The sequence below is a fragment of the Engystomops pustulosus genome, chromosome 3 (assembly GCF_040894005.1).
Source record: "Engystomops pustulosus chromosome 3, aEngPut4.maternal, whole genome shotgun sequence".
NCBI classification, from domain to species: domain Eukaryota; kingdom Metazoa; phylum Chordata; class Amphibia; order Anura; family Leptodactylidae; genus Engystomops; species Engystomops pustulosus.
The window spans coordinates 111,531,725-111,551,282 of record NC_092413.1 but is presented as its reverse complement, the minus strand read 5'-3'; the positions used below and the strand labels follow the sequence as shown (position 1 = coordinate 111,551,282).

General features: G+C 39.9%; 1 protein-coding gene across 1 annotated transcript; it reads right to left on the bottom strand.

Annotated features, from left to right (window-relative positions):
• Positions 1 to 855: 855 nt before the first annotated feature.
• Positions 856 to 19,305, bottom strand: SNX3 (sorting nexin 3). The gene is made up of 4 exons (XM_072141835.1): positions 18,916 to 19,305; positions 4,751 to 4,846; positions 2,976 to 3,100; positions 856 to 2,071 (listed from the first exon to the last, which is right to left on the bottom strand). Exons 1-4 carry the CDS (start codon positions 19,075 to 19,077, stop codon positions 1,966 to 1,968), a joined length of 489 nt encoding a protein of 162 aa, XP_071997936.1. The 5' UTR covers positions 19,078 to 19,305; the 3' UTR covers positions 856 to 1,965.
• Positions 19,306 to 19,558: the final 253 nt, after the last annotated feature.

Below are 19,558 nucleotides of genomic sequence, written 5' to 3'. Positions count from 1 at the left end.
GAGAACCTGTCACCCAAATTTTCGACACTAGTGCTTGAACAAGCGCCACAGTGTTAGAAGGATAGCGTTACCTGAAAGCTCCGGTAACGCTATCTAGCACTGCGGCGGGGTACAGTGTAATCACCGGACCGCTCACAAAGTTGTCTGACGTATTCATGAGGGTGCGGGGCTAGGAGTGGTGACTGCCGCCTGATGCGTGGCAGTCACTGCCGGCTTATGGAGCGAGCGGGGCGGTCTGGGGGGAAGAGGCAGCACCGATGATTACACTGTACCCCGCCGCAATGTTAGATAGCGTCACCGGATGTTTCCGGTAACGATATCCTTCTAACACTGCAGCGTTTGTTCAAGCATTAGGAGCTGCTTACTTTAGTAAGCAGCTCCTAGTGCCGAAATTTTGAGTGACAGGTCCTCTTTAAAGTTTCCAACCTAATTTGAAAACACAGGACTAGGTAGTAAACACCATGCATGAACAGACAAGTTAACAACCCAGGAAAATATTTCTGCATCTAGACCACAAAACACAAGGAATCGCAAACGCCAGGTGTAAATGCGCCATCAAAGTTCATAACTACTGACAGAAGTTAGAGTAGAGTTTTATGGCACCCAGACATGTAGTGTATTACAGATTTTCATTTTCATTGCGTTCAGCTTTCGCATTCACATAGACAGTGAATGGGAGTGCCAGAGACAGCCAAGTAATTTGCTTGCCAATTTCTGATATGGTTTAATTTAAATTTAATTCAGTATGAGACATGTTGAAGAGTAGCTAAACCCTCCAACCTCCTCCCGGGCCCTGTGCACATAGCTGTGGGAATGAGACCTTATCTGAATAAAAAGAAAAAGTAATCAAAAACATTGTAAATAAAAGATTTTTATTTCCTTATTTTTTAAAAATGTAGACAAGTCATATAAAGATGTTTAATACTTGTATAAAGTAATTTCTTTGTAACATTTATTATAAAGTCTTTTGCAAGCTTGTAGAATTTCATTGTGTAAAGATTACACATGGAGATATATAGAGAATACAATAGCACAGTGGCACATGATAATACAAAGCAGAAACATTCGAGTCTTTGTTAGTGCTAGTTAGCTGCCAAACTAATTATACCTAGATATATATGATAAATGATGTTTGAAGAGATGAAGTGACTGCTAGATTATTGTTTTTCCCCCATAAAAAAATGCTAGTAATCCCACAAGTAGCATCACTGCCAAGGTGAAAGCATTTTGTATGATAAAAAGAAAGAAAGACAAAAAGGCAACTATAGTGAGCATCCATTACAATCAAATTACTGACAAGTGATCTCGGTCCTCAACATAAACATTATTTTATCCAAGTCCTCAGCTCAAAAAGGCGGAAATTGTAGGATGATTTTCCAAATGACAAAACACTAGAAGAGAAGGAATAACAAAACAATAGAACATTACCCACAGACACAAAGGGCGAAAGAAATGACAGCCATAAGATGCTGCAAGTTTCCCAACGCAAGACAACTGCCTTGAGTAAGGACTTTCACATTTCCGTTCCAGAGGCTCATGTCAAGAAGTGGACTGTTCCAGAAAGATCTGATTACAAACACTGCCATCTTTCCAGAATTGGTGTACAATACACATGCCGATAGTAAGCCTTTCTGAACATGTGCTCTTTTCCACCTCTTTTCAGAACATTTCCTGTAGTGCTAGAAAACATGGGCATGTATACATTTGGTTCAGAGTAAGTAATAAAAAACCCAAGTGGACATTACAATTGACATAAGGGATTCCTGTCCAGGCACCCGAAAGTCCAATTTGCGTAATCAGAAACTTTAGTGGCAATTGCACCCAATTCAAGAGCTGAAATTAAAAGTAACATTATAAAGTAATAAAGGAGGTTAGTATGTTACAATTATTACAGCAGATTGTAACATGCCAACAATATAATAAAATTAGGTTTTACAGTCAGAGGATTTTGCTTGCTTCCAGTTGTCAGGCATGTCTTATTTTGGACGGAGTGTAGTTCCGGTCTATAATTTCATCTTGTAAAAACATATGAAGGCATCGTTCGTTCTGTGCCAACGGGTGGCCGGCCACTCTGCAAGATACAAGAAAAAAGTAAATGGTGAGGGTTGAAAGAAATCTACCAGCTCCTAGATCACATTATTGGCTTTCCAGATATACATTTACTATTTTCCTTTCATTGAAGAGAAAACTCGAATTTGGTTTTACAATAATCGTTTTTGTGACCTGGGAGCATGGGCATGTCTGAAGTAGTGCACCTACTTTCTTCTTCCTGCATCTTATGCACTTTAGGAAATGTCAATCATTGTGTAGCAATGGGTCCAGCAAGAAGCTTATTTGCATAAAAGATAACAAATGGAATGGTCTCTAAAATGACACATGGCAGGGGAAAGGCAAGTCCTGAAAGCTTATTACAAGCCCTACACAATTCTGGGTATACTCTTGTAGTAATCGGAACCAGCCCTTCCTGTTCAATGCACATGACAGGAAGTAGGAAGGGGTGAGGGAGCCAGGTACAGTAATGGGAAATTATCTTTTATAAAGTACTGAGTTGATTCAGAAAGCTGACAAAAGGCATTTTTCAAAAACAGCAAAACATAGCCTATTTGAACCTGTCACCAGCTAAAAATGGCAAAACTGGTGACAGGTTCTACACTTGGCACATTTTAACACTAAAGATAACGCCACAATCTGCAATCAATGCAAATTATTACCCAGGCTTAGTAAGCAGTATTGTTCCAGCAATAGGGCATATGTTGAAACCAGGGAGAGCCATTGTATAGCATGTAACTATTTGTTTCAGTGCAGGCAATCTGCATACATTAGCTATAGACAACAAATACAAGGTCAGCAATAAGGAGGATTTGTTTTAACTCATTCCGTGCAAGGATTAAACTGTGCCCCACTGCATTACAGGCTTTTTCTTATACATTACTGAAGAATTTCCTGGCACTTCAGACCGCGAAGATCACACGTACTTGTTTATAAATTGCTCAAGCCCCAGCTTTCTTTCCTCTATGAAAGAATCATCAAATATTCCTTCATCTGCTCTGAATGGAAGCTGACGAAAAAGAGCCTTTCCAGGTAGAGGGGGCACCACAATCTAGGAAATACAAAGAAAATCAACTGTGAAGATGATTTGTTTAACAGCATCTTAAGTGAGTCTTGGCAAGTTGTTTTAGTATTTTGACACTGATGCATCTGATTGGATAGTAAAGCAGCAATACAAGCAATAAATGTAACACGCATAACCCTTAGTGTGCAGAATATCTCCAAATGACAAAACGTTGTTGATGTCAAGTAATAAAGTCATAAAGATGGGTTGCCGAGACCACATGCACATGGCCGCAATGGTAGCCGTCAGATCACAGCCACAATTGTGATCTATTGTGCCTGCTTACAGAGTGGGACGCACACCACATCATTTTGACCAGAAAGGTCTTTATCAAACTTATAAGTCACTGCTTAGGAGCAGAAAAATAGCATGTCTATTTTACATTAAACAACTGTAAACGGGATGATTAATGCCATAATAAAATGTACTACCCGTTTGGATTAATTTAACACTTAAGTACCCTGCTTCCTGCAAGGCTCCACGAACGCAACCGTATTGAGGCCATGATCTGGCAGCATAAACTGTGGCCAGATCAGGGTACCCATAGTGGTCAATTACAAATAGTCACGGAGTGGTTATCATAGAAACCCTCATATGTTTACTTGACATGCCCTTGTGTGTCCAACGTATGACCTTAAAGAGGACCTGTGACCTATAAAAAAGGCACTAGGAGCGGCTTACCAAAGTAAGCAGCTCCTAGTGCTACCACAAATGTAGCAGTGTTACACTGCTAGTGTTATCGAAACACACTGATAACGTTAAGAGACACTGACATGCTGTACAATCGGAACACTGCGTTCAAAGCGGTCCGGCGTATTCATGAAGGGGCGGGACTAGGAGGCCGTGACTAGCACATTAAGCCTGGCGGTCACCACAGGCCTATGGAGTGAGAGGGGTGGACTGGTGTTCCTATTGTACAGTGCGGCAGTGTCAGCTAGCGTTATCAGAGGGTTCCTAGAACGCAGAATTAGGAGCCGCTTTAGTAAGCAGCTCTTAATGCCTTTTATATGGGCAACAGGTCCTATTTAACAAATTGCTACGATTTTTATAATGCAAAAACACAGATAATCAAGTGCAATATGTCCAAGACACCACTATTAACAGGTACATTTCAGAGGCAAATATATGAATAGAAATCTGTAAAGTGAAGCTTATAAAGACATGGCCTTAACGATTACATTTTAATAAAATAATGAGTAAACAAAGGACAAACATCAAGGAAGAAAAAAAAAAAAAACAACCTTGTTCTGGCATGTACTCTCGTTACAGCCCAAACCATACTAATAATCATACTTAATGTGCACATAAATTACCTGGGGAATAAATTAAAGGGTGGATTTCATTAGGTGTCAGCGAGGGATGAGGGTTAACACGCTCTGCAGTGATACCAAATATCCCAGGAAGATATTCACTGCAATACTCTCCTTCAGAGCCAAAAAAACGTCTGCAAGAGCAGGACCCACACTGGCTTTAGTTTCTATCTTTATCAGGAAAGCCCAATTTGTAGGCCTGACACATTTCTTGTCGTGTGCCATTATAAGTGTCTGGTCCACAAACAAAGCAACCAATACATTGTAGTGGGGGGGGGGGGGCATTGGGTGCAGCAGTTAAAAGTAATGCATACAAAAGAAGGCTTACCTTGCTTTCCCTTTCAAGTTCACTTCTTAACCACTCAAAATCACTGTATCTTCTACGGACACTAGATTCTTTCAGTTTAAATATTGGTAGATTTGTCTGCAAAACAAAATATTAGGGGAAAAAAAAAAAAAAAAACACTTTAAAAACTGCCATCAAATTACATGATGGTAGATGCTTAGTACTAACCTCCCTGTCATCTCCCCATCAGCTGTAAGTTTTTAAGTCTTAAGCATGTTTTAGCACGGCTACATTTAGTAGAAAAAAAAAAAAAAATAGCTCAAATATGCAAATCAGCCTGAGGTGCTCTGCAGAGCACCTCTTGGCTCCGTCGCTAAGTAATTTAACCCCTCCAGCCTGACTGGTACGCCTACACAGTGTCAAGAGAGCCAGTGGCTCTCCTTCTGCAATTGCATATGCACGATCATAGCATTCCCTGATCTGCTTTGGGGGTGGAGGGATGGAGAGGAAATGAGGGGGGGCTGGGCCGGACACATGAAGAAAATTACTTAGCGGCGTAGTCAAGAGGTGCTCTGCTCATTTGCATATATTTTAAACGAAATATGGCCGTTCCCCCTAAAATACTATAGGGAAGCCATAAAACAAACAGAAAAATAGAAGACATTGTGGGGGAAATTCCAATACTTTATAATAAGTGTAAGGGAAAAGGGGGGGTGGGATGTTTAACCTCTGCAACCCAACAACCCTCCTCCTTCCCAATTGATAGTTAGACTACATTCAGTTTATAGAATTTGACTGCACAACATTGCTCTGTCAAGAGCTTTGATGACTGCAGCACAATTCTGTTCAAGTGAATGAAGACAGGAAAAGCTGTGTACGTGTGTGGAGCTGGGGGGAGAGCACAAAATCTGCACGATCGAGAGGGTCTCAGACTTTACCAGATGGGTATGTCACTTTAACATATCCATCAGTTGAAAAAAGGAACAGTGTTCATGCACCACAATTGCACAAAACCTGGAATATTATCCCAGCAATGGATTGAGAAATAACACAAAAGTACACATTCTTTATGGATTACTGAACTCTTCAACTGTGAAAACATGAGTCAGGATAAATTACAAGCAGCAACCCCCTCATTAAGATGAAGTCAAACCTGGACATAAGCCGCTGACTAGAACAGATTTCTCTCCTTAAGAGAGGTCACCCAGACCGCAGGATAGTAAATCAGGTATTAAGCACGGTATCAGGTCTCTCCTATTACATCTCTACTGGCTTTTTACCCGACTTCACCTCTATACATCAGCACTGGGATGCAAAGCCTTCACAGATCAGTTTTTTCTGCAGGTGATATTTTGCATTCTAGATTTGCTCCTCTCAAATTACTTCACAAAAGGGGATTAGCTGCTCTCTTCTAGTGACCCTGGAAAGATCAAGCTTGTGAAAACTGTTTAGAAGAATTTTCATACACTCACTACGGAAGTCTATAAAGTTAATCTCTGAAATAACAGATCAAGTTTAAGAGTACAATGCAGGGAGGTAAAAGTACCAATCCAGCTCATTTTACCATTTCTTATTGTGAACACTCAACATATAAATGGTTATACCAACATAAAAAACAGGCAGCAGAGTTGAGATTGGGAAAACGCTTTTATTTATTTCCTACCTACCTCTTAAGTCCCAGCTTCCGCTTCACAAACTGTCATAGCACTGACAAAAAGCACAATGAATTCTTAGGTATTATAAAGCCTCCGCTATCCCATGGAGCAACAACGCTGCACTGAGAGCATGATTGCAGTACACCAATGTTATTACGTGTGGGATTCCTTGCATCACATATTACTAGCACAGTGTTCAATCCATGAAATGCAGCCCCTACACAGTATGCGATTCATGTATCAAACAGTTATGTTTTAGCCCTCAAACTGATCTTTGTGAAAATAGAGAAAATATTGCAATAGACCAGAAATGTGTAGTCTACTTTTGCAAATAATGGGAGGAATTTTTACATCAAGGCTTTTAAAATGGAAACTGTAATTTTAGTCCAGGCTGTTATGTCGGATTTATGAGAAGAAGGATCATGCCAACCCAGACATTCTGGTTGTAAAGGGATTGCTCCATAGCCCCCAAACCAATATACTGTAACAGTTTTGTAAGTCATACAATACAGAAACCAAAAAAAAAAAAGCTTCAGAAGGGAATACTAGAGTCCCTCCAAGACCCAAACAGTGCACTTTAGGTCCGCACACCTCCTCTACTAACCATTCCTTCAAAGTTCACAGTATAAAGCTGGAAAAAGTCTAACCTTTAACCCCTTCCCGCCAAGGCCATTTTTTATTTTTGCGTTCTCATTTTTCACTCCCCACCTTCATTTAGCCATCTTCTGGGGTTAATAACTTATTCATACTTTGGTGTATGAAGCTGCGGGGGGTGTCATTTTTTGCGATTTTTGATGATGTCTTCAATGCTACCATTTTTAGGACCGTACGACCTTTTGATTACTTTTTACTGAATTTAAAATATTTTTCAAAACTGCAAAAAAAAAAAAAACTGATATTTTCGACTTTGGGGCGCTATTTTCCATTACGGTGTTACTTATTACTTATTGGCTATAGAGAGGGCTCAGCCCATGCGCCCTTCTCCATTCATCCGCAGCCGACGTGCAACATACTATTATGTCACACGTCAGTAAGGGATCCATAGGATAGGGCCCAACTTACTGATCAGAAGGCCTAACTTGCCCCACAGACCATGAAAACAAGGGGGTCCATTGGGGTCCCACGTGCCTCCATTAGACCCCTTGTCGCTGTATCAGAGTAATGGAGTAGATGGCTGTGCATGACCGTTTTGCTCCATTAATTTCTATGAAGCAGATGAAGAGCGTGAGCATGGCGCTCTGCAATTACTATCAGCTCCATAGAGATTAATGGAGCAGAACGGTCATGCGCGGTCATCAGCTCCATTACTCGGACGGAGCGATGAGGGGTGAGACATGGAACCCCATGTTTTTGTGATCTATGGGGGTTTGATCACTGAAAGCCCCAACAATCAGCAAGTTAGTACCTATCCTGTGGATAGGGCCTAACTTGTTTGTGAAACCCTTTTAAAAATTAAATGTTTTTCCCCATAACTTGTGATATTTTTGCTCTCCAGAAAGTCATCCAGGCCTCTGTTGAAAATGTACATAGAGTGCGCCATAACAACCTCCTGCGGCATAGAGTTCCATAGTCTGCTGAATCTCCATCTATGTTGATGGTAGAACGTCCTCTCCTCTGGACATAGAGGATACCCTCTTGTCCTGGCCATAGACCTAGGTATAAAAAGATCTTTTGAGAGATCCTTGTACTGTCCGTTCAGGTATTTGTACATTGTAATGAGGTCTCCCCTCAGCCGTCTTTTTTCTAAACTGAATAACCCAAAGTTTAGTAATCTGTCATTCTAGTCCCCCCCATTCCCTTAATAATCTTGGTTGCTCTTCTCTGCACCCGTTCCATTTTTATCATGTCCTTTTTATATAAGGGTTCACAAAACTGTACACAATACTCCATGTGTGGTCTGACCAGTGATTTGTATAAGGGCAAAACCATGTCCTTATGAGAATCTATTCATCTCTTGATACATGCCATAAATTTGCTTTAGCAGCAGCCGCCTGTCACTGGTCACTAAAATTAAGTTCATCATCCACCAATATCCCCAAGTCTTTTAAAGCTCCAGTTTTACCACGTAATTGACTGTTTAAAACATAATTATACTTTGTTTCCATGGCCCAAGTGCATAACTTTACATTTATCTACATTATACCTCAACCATTTCTCTGCCCACTCCTCAAGCTTCCACAAATCCCTCTAATGCTAAACTATCGACCTCAGTATTAATTACTTTACACAGCTTAGCATCATCTGCAAATATTGAAACTTCACTGTATAAACCCTCTACAAGGTCATCAATAAAAATATTAAAAAAGAATGGGGCCCAATGTAACCCATGTGGCACTCCACTGGTAACGTCAACCCAATCTGATAATGTGCCATTAATGACCACCTTCTGTTTCCAACCACTAAATCAAGTGCTTACCCAAAATGCACAGATTTCCCCCTATTCCCAGCAGTCTCATTTTATGTACCAACCTTATGCAGCACTATCAAATGCCTTGGAAAAGTTTAGATATACAACATTAACAGCATCCCCCAGGTCCAGTCTGAAACTTACCTTCTCATAGAAGCCAATCATAAACCCATGCTTATACTGGATTAAAAGGTTATGTACAGCCAGATACTCCAGGATAGCATCTGTAACAAGCCCCTCAAATATTTACCCCACACCAGAAGTCAGACTCACAGGTCTGTGGTTTCCAGGATCACTTTTTTATCCTTTTTTTTATATATTGGCACCACATTTGCTATGCGCCAGTCATGTAGTACCCAGGGGTGTATACCATCCAGGCCTGGTGATTTGTCCATTTTAGGGGTTGTGAGTCGACACCATACCTCTTTCTGGTTTAAACAGTTAACATTCCAAAGATAATTAACATCATTCCTAATTATATCTTCCATAAGGGGATTTTCCCGTGTAAAGACAGTTGAGAAAGAGACATTCAATAGATTGTCCCTTTCCACATCTCCCTCCAACATGACCCCTAGGTTATTCTTCAGAGGGCCCACACTTTCAGTTTATCGTTTATATACTTGAAAAATGATTTGGGATTATTTTTATTCTCCTTGGCAAGATTTCTCTCAGTCTATTTTTGCAGCCTGTTTTTCTTTTTACATAATTAATTTTTCCCCTTCTACAATCCAGCAACTCCTCATCACTACCTTCACATTTTAGCACCTTAAATGCCTCATCTTTCTCGCTTCTTGCTCTAATGCAGTATTAGTTAACCACATAGGCTTTTTCTTGTTTCTCTTATGCTTTTTCCCATATAGTATTTATTTTTCACAAATATTCTAAAAAAGAATACGAGAAAGTCCCATTTTTTTATCTTTGAGAACATTGTCCCAGTTTATGCCTATAAGGTCCTCCCTTAGCTGCTGAAAAATTGCCCTCCTGAAGTTTAGAGTCTTTTTTGCCCCTCCACGAATGCTCATAGTAAAGCGGAATACAAAATCAATGATATTATGATCACCATTACCCAGGTTAACACCAAACATGCAATTTTGATGCCTGTCAGGTCTGTTGGTAAGGATAAGGTCCAGCAGTGCCCCCCATCTTGTTGGCTCCAGGACTAGTTGTGACAGGTAATGGTCTTTTGTTGTTGACAAAAACCTGTTACCTTTGAAGGACCTGCAGATTTCTGCCCCTCAGTCTATATTTGGGTAAGCTGACATCCCCTATGATAAGTAATTCACCATGCTTTGAATCAGCATCCATTTGCCTTAGTAGTTCTTCTGCTGCCAACATTATATTTGGATCCTTATAACAAAAAAAAAAAATAGTAATATTGTATTATTCTTTTTCCCTCCCCTTATATCCACTGATAGGGACTCCACATTTTCATTTTAGTCACGGATGTCAACTTTCAGGGCAGGCTTGAGGCAAGATTTCACATATAAACAAACCCCTCCCCCTTTTTTATTTATATGATCATTTCTGAAAAAAAAAAAAAAAAAACTGTTAGCGAGGCTTTTGGCATTAGTGTACATGCACAGTATAGGTTTTTCCCTATTCCTTTAACTATTCCCCCCCCATGTAACATAACTCTTCCCAGTTCCCTATCTACACCGCCTTTTTGCCCTGTACAAGTGTAGTTGCCCTCCCCGCAGGTCTCCAATTTAAACACTCCTCCAACCTTCTAGCCATTTTTCCACCAAAACAACTGCACCCTCCCTATTGAGATGCAGCCCATCCCTAGTTCTCCATGAACCCAAAGCCCTCCTTCCTACACCAACTTTTAAGCCACTTATTTATCTCCCTAACCTCCCACTGCCTTTCTGGTGTGGCACGTGGTATAGGAGAAAACTACCTTTAAAAGGTCCATTCCCTGAGCTTATGGCCCAAGCCCCTGAAATCATTTTCAAGGACCTTTCACCTACCCCTTCCTTTGTCAATGTGGAACATGACCACTGGATCCTGACCAGCCTCTCCTAGTAATCGGTCAACCTGATCCGCAACATGCCGAACCCAAGCACCGGCAAACAATACACTGCACGATCTGTGACAGATGGCTTTTTCCCTAATAATGGAATCTCCCACTACCAGTCCATGTCTGATCTTGCCTGTGCTCCCATTCCCTTTTTTACTTAAGCAGAGAGTCCCATGGTTGCAAGAGGCCATCTCTTGCAGCATTACTAATGCTGAGCTGATATCCCCCTCATCCACCAACTTGGCTAACTTATTGAGGTGCACCAGACCAGGACTAAACTCCATGCAACTCTTCCCTCTACTCCACATGTTACCCAACTAGCTGCCCCCTCACTCTGAACCTCCATTCTTCCATCCCCACACCCATCTTCCCCAAAGATTTTGTGCTCCAGGAGCAGAAGACTTTGCTCCATATTGTCAATCACCCGCAGCCTTGAAACTTGCTCATTTAGATCCAGAATCTGGGCTTCCAGGTGAGCAATTTTCACACATCCCACACAGCAGTATTCCCCCTGGAACGGCTGTCCAAGGAAAGCATACATGGCACAGGATGTACACTATGTAGCATTGCCACTTATGAAGTCCATTGTGCTAATGGGGAATACAAGAGAAAATAGAATTCACAGAAAAAAAGTGTACCAAGAAGAAGGGGGGGGGGGGGGGGAGAAAAAAACAAAACACAACAGCCGTTATCAATTCAATTCACACTTTTTTAGAAGGAAGTCTGTCATTTAAAACAAATCTAAAAAGATTACCAGTCACAGTGCCTGGTGAGCAAGTGTTCCTGGTTTATTCATGCTTGATTTTCATGGATAGTTTCCTTTAAATCATTTTTATGTACAAACCTACCTACTAGATGGACCTTTTTGACATTACAAACCATATTACTAAATATTATTTATTGAAGCAGCAGCAGCACCACCAATGATTGTTAGAGCATATAGGGATCCGGTGTGGGAAAAAAACTACCCAGAAACAATGTTGCGAGGATTACACAGCTACTTGGTATCAGGGCTCTTTCCTGAAGCCCTCTTCACTGAACAACATTCTTTGTTTTGTTGCAGCTCACAACCAACTCCCCATTCATTTACTTCTAAAATCGAGGCTCAATTTATTTGTAAAATGTACCTGTTACATTATAAACCACGCTGGACGCTACAACGGGAATAAATGGCGGAATATAGCTCTTAAATAATATTTATAATTTGCAGGAAGTCATAGTAAATTGAAAGTCCCCAAAATCCTTCCCTCCCAACCTCTTCAGATGAAGGAAAACAGAGCAAAGACACTGGAAATTAGAAGAGAGTCAAGTGGCACTTTATGTTGTTGCTGGATGCTTTTTAGAAGCCAATGAACATAATGAATAATACTGCGGGGCTTCTTTCATCCTGCTTTACTAGTCATAGACATAAACATAAAGCTGCCTTGTTGCCATGGAGTCTACTTTTATACAGCCATTTCAAGTAGGCCAAGGTAGCCTTGATACAGCTGGGTTTACATTTCCATTAAAATAGTTGTTTGAAAGTTTAAAAAGAAGCTATTCACTTTGGCTTACTGTTTATTGCTTATGTTAATATCCAATTAACTTTCAAAAGGGCATCTCAATGCTGCGAGCATCAGAAGTGAGCTTGGGAAAACAAACAAAAGAGGTGGAATATGTGAAGCAAGAAGCACACTGGGTTACAGCTGCACAACCTCCGAAACCCAGGGACGAGCAAAACAAATAGTACACCCACTGTGCATTTAATGTACCTGGCCATATACAGACCCAGGATACATATGGCTGGGAGAGCTCTGAAATACAGACCCACAAATGGTCCAGCAATGTCCTACAGAGTGCAGGGTCCAAAGAGTAAGATAGATTACTAGGGACTGAAAAAAAAAATAAAAAAAATAAAAACCCCATCATATCTGTATAGCCCAACTGAAAGAGCAGTTGAGCATATACTAGATGGACCAAGCGGTCTTTTCCTTTATGTTTCTAAAAACCACAGTGTATTTCAACAGTTTCAAGCCAAAACCGCTAGTGTCAAAATGTTCCATCTAAGCATCCCCAGGGAGGTGAACAAATTGTAGATGTTAAGGTCACGCTGGAACCTACATCGGTTATATTTGAAGAAGAATACAGCATGCAGAATTATTCTGTGAAAGCATTGGGCACCATGATACACCCCTGTTTCAAGTAATGAGGACTGTTCTAAAATTGCAGAGGAGACTGAACCAGCTTGGACTCAAAGGGAACCCATCACCACATTTCCAAAAATACAGCTGGTGACAGCTAGATTAGCTGAAGCCCAATTAACTGACACCCTTCTTTTAGCTAAAAATGGCTTCCGTTACATCCCCATAAGTCACATTTTATGTTATAATACCTGCCATCAGAAGTGGGCGTGTCATGCTCTGTCGGCCACTCGTATCTTCTTCCCCCCATGCCTTATGCCTCCTTACTATTAAGCAGTTCAAGTTAAGTGACCAGGGTGATGTTATCAAGGGTCCTATACCCTTTACATTTGCAAAATGTACCCCATGTATGTATCGGATCACATGAAATAACAGCATGCCTCCATGGAGGATGGAAAGGAGTAAAGTCCATGGAGGCATGTGTGATGTCATGTGATCCGATACATACAAGGGGTACATTTTGCAAATGTAAAGGGTAAAAGGACCCTTTTAAATGGTAAAATGGTCCCAAAGTACAAGGAGGCCGGAGAGCAATTTCAAGAGACACCGGGTGGTTAGTCAAGAAGGGGTTGGTTTACTGGCAGAAAGCAGAGTCATATCTTGAATACAAGAGTTAGTAAGCTAATTTGCATATGTGATATGGGGAGGACCAACAGCAGCATTGTTGGTTTGGGGGATAAAATTCTGGCAAAAGGTCTTCTTGATGGGGCATCTGTGGCTGGAAAGAACTGGTTTAGTGGAAACCATTTAACGATTATGAGTGCTTGGTTTACAATCCTTCACCCTGGTGGTAGATTCCTTTTAATAAAGTTTAGAAGCAGCAAGAGGAGTTTTACATGCTGTGGGGATCCACAATGGCATAACAGTTATTCCCGGCATTTAACCCCATAATAAAACTCTCACCTTTTGTTTATAGGAGCTAAAACAGCAATAAAACTGAGTAAAATTGTAAAGTTAGGGGTCAAAAAAGATCTTTATTGTGTAATCAAGAAAATTTCTTTTATGGGCAAACCCCTTTAATACTATTCACTGTAGAGGCAAAACAAAAGCATATTATTTTAGCCTGGGTTGTTGCAAAAATGGGCTTTTTTTGAATTTTAATATAATAATAGTTTCCCTTTTTGCCTCGTTCCCTTCCCTACTCAGTTCTTTTTTTATGTACTTAAGTCCACAGGCTTTACATTTAGATCCATGTAGCCAATTGTGACCCTGCCGATCCTGACTGAGCAAATGTAATGTATTTAAAGCGGGCTTTGCATAGGCCTTACTGTTTTTCATGCCTTTATACGTACTTTGTTTCTTATTAAGGCGGTCCCCTTACAACATCCGACTTACATACAGACCTTTGGATGTTGGTAATCTACTATACTTTAGTCCCAGGCTACAAAAACCAGCTGTAAAAATAATAGGTGTCTGCAATTATGATTTATTGTTAATCCTGGTTCTTCTGACAATCCAACATTTTAAAATTCCAATTTTCACGGAGACCAAAATAGTTTTGGCTGGGGCTGCAATTATAAAATATACATTTCCGACTTACATACAAATTCAACTCTAAGAGGGACCTTAGGCTAGGTCAACGGGTTTCTTAGCCGGCCTGACCCAAGAACTGCATTCGCCCCTCGTGCAGGGAACAGCAGTGCCCTGGCTGTCTTTTGACAGCCAGGACCCTGCTCTAACAGTCCGAATAGAAATGGAGTTAACCAGTTAGATCCCGTAGTCAATGTAGTGATCTACGTACCTGTAGGGGGTTCCCTCCCTCTCCTCCAGTCTTCTCCGCTGCAGACCTAATGAGGTCCCTGGGTCTGCCATCAGCATGTGCCTGCTCGGTCCAGCCAGGGTAGCTGCCTGTCAACCTATGCAGATGCATAGGCTGACATTTTAATGCACTGCAATACATGGTTATTGCAGTGCATTAATATGTACTAGTGATCATATAATCATTAGTTTATATGATAGTATTATAAAAACAAAGAGTACAAAAAAAAAAAAAAAAAAAAAAAAAAAAAAAAAAATCAACAAAATGTCCCAAATGCCCCTAACACAAAACAATAAGGTGGGTACAAGTACATAAAAATATAAAAACTTATTACCGGCGGTGAACCCCTAACGGAAAAATGTACTCAAAGGTCCAAATCAACACTTTTTTGCCCTTTCGAAAAACATTTAAAAAATTGTAATAAAAACTGATCTAAAGAACACACAGTCCCGAAAATGGTAACATAATAAAAACGTCAGCTAGTCCCAGAAAAAATTTACACCAACTCCGCACTCCCAAGTTAGAAAAAGTTATTAAGAATATGTCATGGTAAAATATTTTATGGGTGTACAAAAAGTTTTAGTTTTTGGTAAAATAGATTAACACCTAATAAAACCTATATAAACTTGGTATCCATGTGATCGTACTGAACCAAAGAATATATATTAGAGATGCTATTTGGAATGTACAGTGAAAGAGGTAAAAACAGAGCCCACAAGAAAATTGTGCAAATGCGGTTTCTTGTCAATATTACAGCATTTAGATTTATATTTCCACTTCCCAGTACACGGTGTGGAATATTAAATACTATCACTAAAAAGTACAATTTGTTACGCACACAACAAGCCCTTATACATCTGTGTACACATAAAAATAAAAAAGTTAGATTTTTTTTTTAAAGTGGGGATCGATAAACAAAAGGCAAAATGGGAAATGCCCTGTAGCAAGGGGTTAATATGCTTCCCCCCCACCACCACCACGATGTTCCCCGACAGTGGGTTACATCCACATATGGGGTGTCCTCTTACTCTGAAAAAAATGCACCATATATTCCTAGATTCATTTTCTACTTTTATTCCGTTAATTTGGGTAAATTTTGCAGCTAAATGAATGTGTTAATGATATTAGTAAATTCCAAATCAAATCTTCATTTTGTCTGAACTTCTGTAAAATACATGAATAGTTAACAAGCTTCCTACCTGCTGTTTTGAATAGTTTGAGGGGTGAAGTTAATAGAATGGGGTGGTATGTGGGGGGTTTCTAATAACAGAACCTTTAAAACCCCTATAGAAATGAAATGGTCTTTAAAATAATGGTATTCTAAAATTCCCTTAAAAAAATTGGGAGAATGCCGTTTGATTTCTGATCTTTCTAGCATTGTAATAAAACAAAAGGACGCTTATAAACTGACGCTAACACAAAGCTGAGATATGGTAAATGTTAGTAACTAATATAGGTAGTAAAACTATCAATTTGAAACACAAAACATTTTGAAATAGCAATTTTTTTTTTAAATGTTTACCAAATTCACTTTTTTTTCCATAAATAAATTCAATACATCAGCCAAAATTTCCCACAAACTTGAAGTACAAAATGTCATGGAAAAACAATCTCAAAAACTATTGGGCAAGTTAAAGCCTTCTTAACCCCTACGGGACTCTTTTGGCCTTAAGAAAGCGGTCCCATTTTTCAAATCTACCCACTATAAGTGGTTATAGCTTTGGAACGCTATGAGATAACCAGGGGATTTTGAGATTGTACTTCAAATTAGTTTAAAAATTCGGATGATGTTTAGTTATGGAAAAAACCAAAATTTGGAAATATTCTTTATCATCAAAGTTCTAAATTCTCTACTTTTGATGCAGATAGTTATAGCACCCAAAAAAATTGTAAATGTCTGCTTTATGTTGGCATGGTTTTTTAAGAATCCACATATTTTACTAGAATGTTATGAGACTTTTGTTTGGGTGCCATTTTTCAAATTTTTGGGAAAATCACCAAAACTAATATTTAGATAAACCTGCTCAAACTTTTAATTGACTGAGAGACCTAAATAATAGCTAGAATTGTTAATAACCCCATTATGGAAACTACACCCCTCAACGTACGAAAAACCACTTTTAAGAAGCTTGTTAACCCTTTAGGTGTTTTATAGGGGTTAAAACAAAATAGAGTTGTGGTCTACAAATTGTAATATTTTTTTGACAATACATTCATTTTAGGTGGAAAATGAAACATTTGAAATAGATTAAATGAAAAAAGGCTCCAAAGTTTGATACCCAATTTCTCCCAAGTACACGGATACCCCATATGTGGTGGTAACCTGCTGTATGGGCGCACGGCCGGGCACAGAAGGGAAGGAGGCGCCATGAAGAGCAGATTTGCTATATCACATTGTACAGGCTATAATTTTTTATTGAGGACCTATAGGGGCTTATTCTTTTGCCACATGAGATGCACTTTTCTGGTACATAATTTTGGGGCATCTATAGCTAATTGGTGAGATTTTATTAACTCTTTGTTGGAGGAGGAAATGAAAATCAATTTTTAGGAACTTTTTTGTGGGTTTTTTTTTGCCCGTTTACCATACCGTAAAAATAGTATATTATTTTTATTCTATGGGTAATAACAATTACGAAAAGACCTCATTTATAGTTTAAATGTTTTTTCCCCATTTCTACTGAATAGAAAGTAATTTGGCAAAAATGTTAATTTTAGCATCACCAACTTTCATAAACAGAACTTTTTTATTTTTCAGCTTACAGATCTGGTTAAGGGCTTATTTTTTGAGAGAAGGGTTGTTCTTGTTAGTGGTCTTATTTTAGAGTGCGTAACTTTTTAAATCACTTTTTAGAGAGTTTTTTGAGGTTGTTTTTTTACAAGGTTTACTTTGCGGGTCCAATAACGATTGTGTTTTATTATGCAGATTGTCACGGACGTAGCGATACCAAATATGTGGGGGTTTTGGGTATTTTATTACAATTTACTGAATAAAAACTAATTTGGAGAAATTTTTGTTCATTTTAGCATCACCATCTTTTCATATGCAGAACTTTTTTATTTTTCGGCTGACAAATCTGGTTAGGGGCTTATTTTTTTTTGCGAGAAGAGTTGTTCTTTTTAGTGGTCTCATTTTGAGTGCGTAACTTTTTTAAAATCACTTTTTAGAGCATTTTTTAAAATGTATTAATTAAAAATTATCTTTTTTCGGGACGTTTTTTGCGGTTTTTCCCCTGGCGTTTACCGTACAGGTCCAGGTCTGTTTTATTATATAGATTGTTACGGACACAGCAATTCCAAATATGTGGCCTTTTTTTGTGTGTTTGAGTTTTTTTTATAGTTTATTAAGTGTTTTAATGGGAAAGTGACATTTTAGAGGCTTATATTTTAATGTATTTATTTTTTATTTATTCTAAAGTGTTAACTTTTGTGTTTTTCACTTTTTTTACTTTGCATAGTTCAACTTGAACCAGCGATGCTCTGGTTGCTGGTTCAAGTCCAATACTTCTTCATTGTAGAGCACTGTAAACTACAGCATACAGCTTTAGGACCTCATTGCTTAGGTATACAGGCACGTATAGGGACAATGAAAGAATAGGGGCAATGCTCTCTAATGGCAGTTTATGAAAATATATTTAGATTAGGGGGTTATTTTGCACAACGGGTTCTCTTTAATGTTTGAAAATAATGCTTATATCATAGAAAGCATTAACAATCACTGACCCCCTGACTTACCAAAAGTGTCATGCTGGGTGCAAAACTTCCAGAACTGGAGGGGAAGGGGAGATTTTCATGCCTTCTCAGTGAGAAACGTGGCAAAGAAGGCTTAATAAATCTCTCCCTATATAACATGCCACAAAAGTTAATGGAGCACTGGAGCAACAGGACAATCTGAAGTCTTAGTGCAGTACCAAAGGTGGATGCAGTTGTACCAGTCAGCAGTCACAGTATAATGCTCAACTCTTTAGTCAGCAGTAGCAGCCGCTGCCAGTATGCTGGGTCTATAATACAGCACAGGGTGACAGTACTAGGAGGAACAGATCATGTACTGGGGATCAGTCTGCGGGGTCACGTGATAACCGTGCTTCACATCCGCTCCCCCCTGTCCTGGTCACATGACTGCCCACATACCGATACTCTCTGTGTATACTAATACGGACACAAATACTGGGCATGGAGCGCTACTCACCTTCAGTCGGATCTCGTATGTAGTGTAACGGTTCCGGCCCACCCCGACCGTCTGTGCATTGCTCACGTCTATCTCCAGGAAATTGCTTGGCGGCCCGTAGGCGTCGTTCAAATTCTGCGGTTTGCTGTGCAGGCGGCGGGTATCTGCCACGGTTTCTGCCATGTGTCACAGCCGACAGCTAAACTAACAGCGGTACAGAAGGAACGATCCGTGAGGTCCACTTAGCTGCCGGAAGTGGCGGCTCTATCAGGTGACAGAGGGGCGGCGCGAGCACGTGACCTCGGCGGAGCGGCGTCACGTGATCAGTCTGTCCTGATGAGGCGCTGCACCCCCTCAGGAAGTGTCTGGAAAGCTGTGAGAAGGTGTGGAGCTCATGGAAATACAGAGCAGCAGCATGGTGTAAGGGGACAGCCCTCTGCGTTCATATTGCCTTTTTAAACGCAGTACAACAGCTGAGGAGAGTCTAATTACATTGCTGTTGACATTTTTGTATACAGAACGCAATGTTAACACAATGTGTTAGGGAGTGGTCAGACGTAGCGCTGCGTTTACAAATGCAGCGCTAGGGAAGGGGCAAATGCAAACAAGCGGTAACCAGCACCCGGTGTTTTGCGTTAAAACAATACGAGACACCAGGTTCTGG

Bases quoted from the DNA above. Each gene is read 5' to 3' on its own strand.
- SNX3 (XM_072141835.1), bottom strand. From the start codon at position 19,077: ATGGCAGAAACCGTGGCAGATACCCGCCGCCTGCACAGCAAACCGCAG. The intron at 3,101-4,750 runs GTAAGCCTTCTT...TGTATTTCCTAG, and splicing joins AACTTGAAAGGGAAAGCAAG to ATTGTGGTGCCCCCTCTACC. The intron at 2,072-2,975 runs GTACGTGTGATC...TGTATCTTGCAG, and splicing joins CTTGAGCAATTTATAAACAA to AGTGGCCGGCCACCCGTTGG.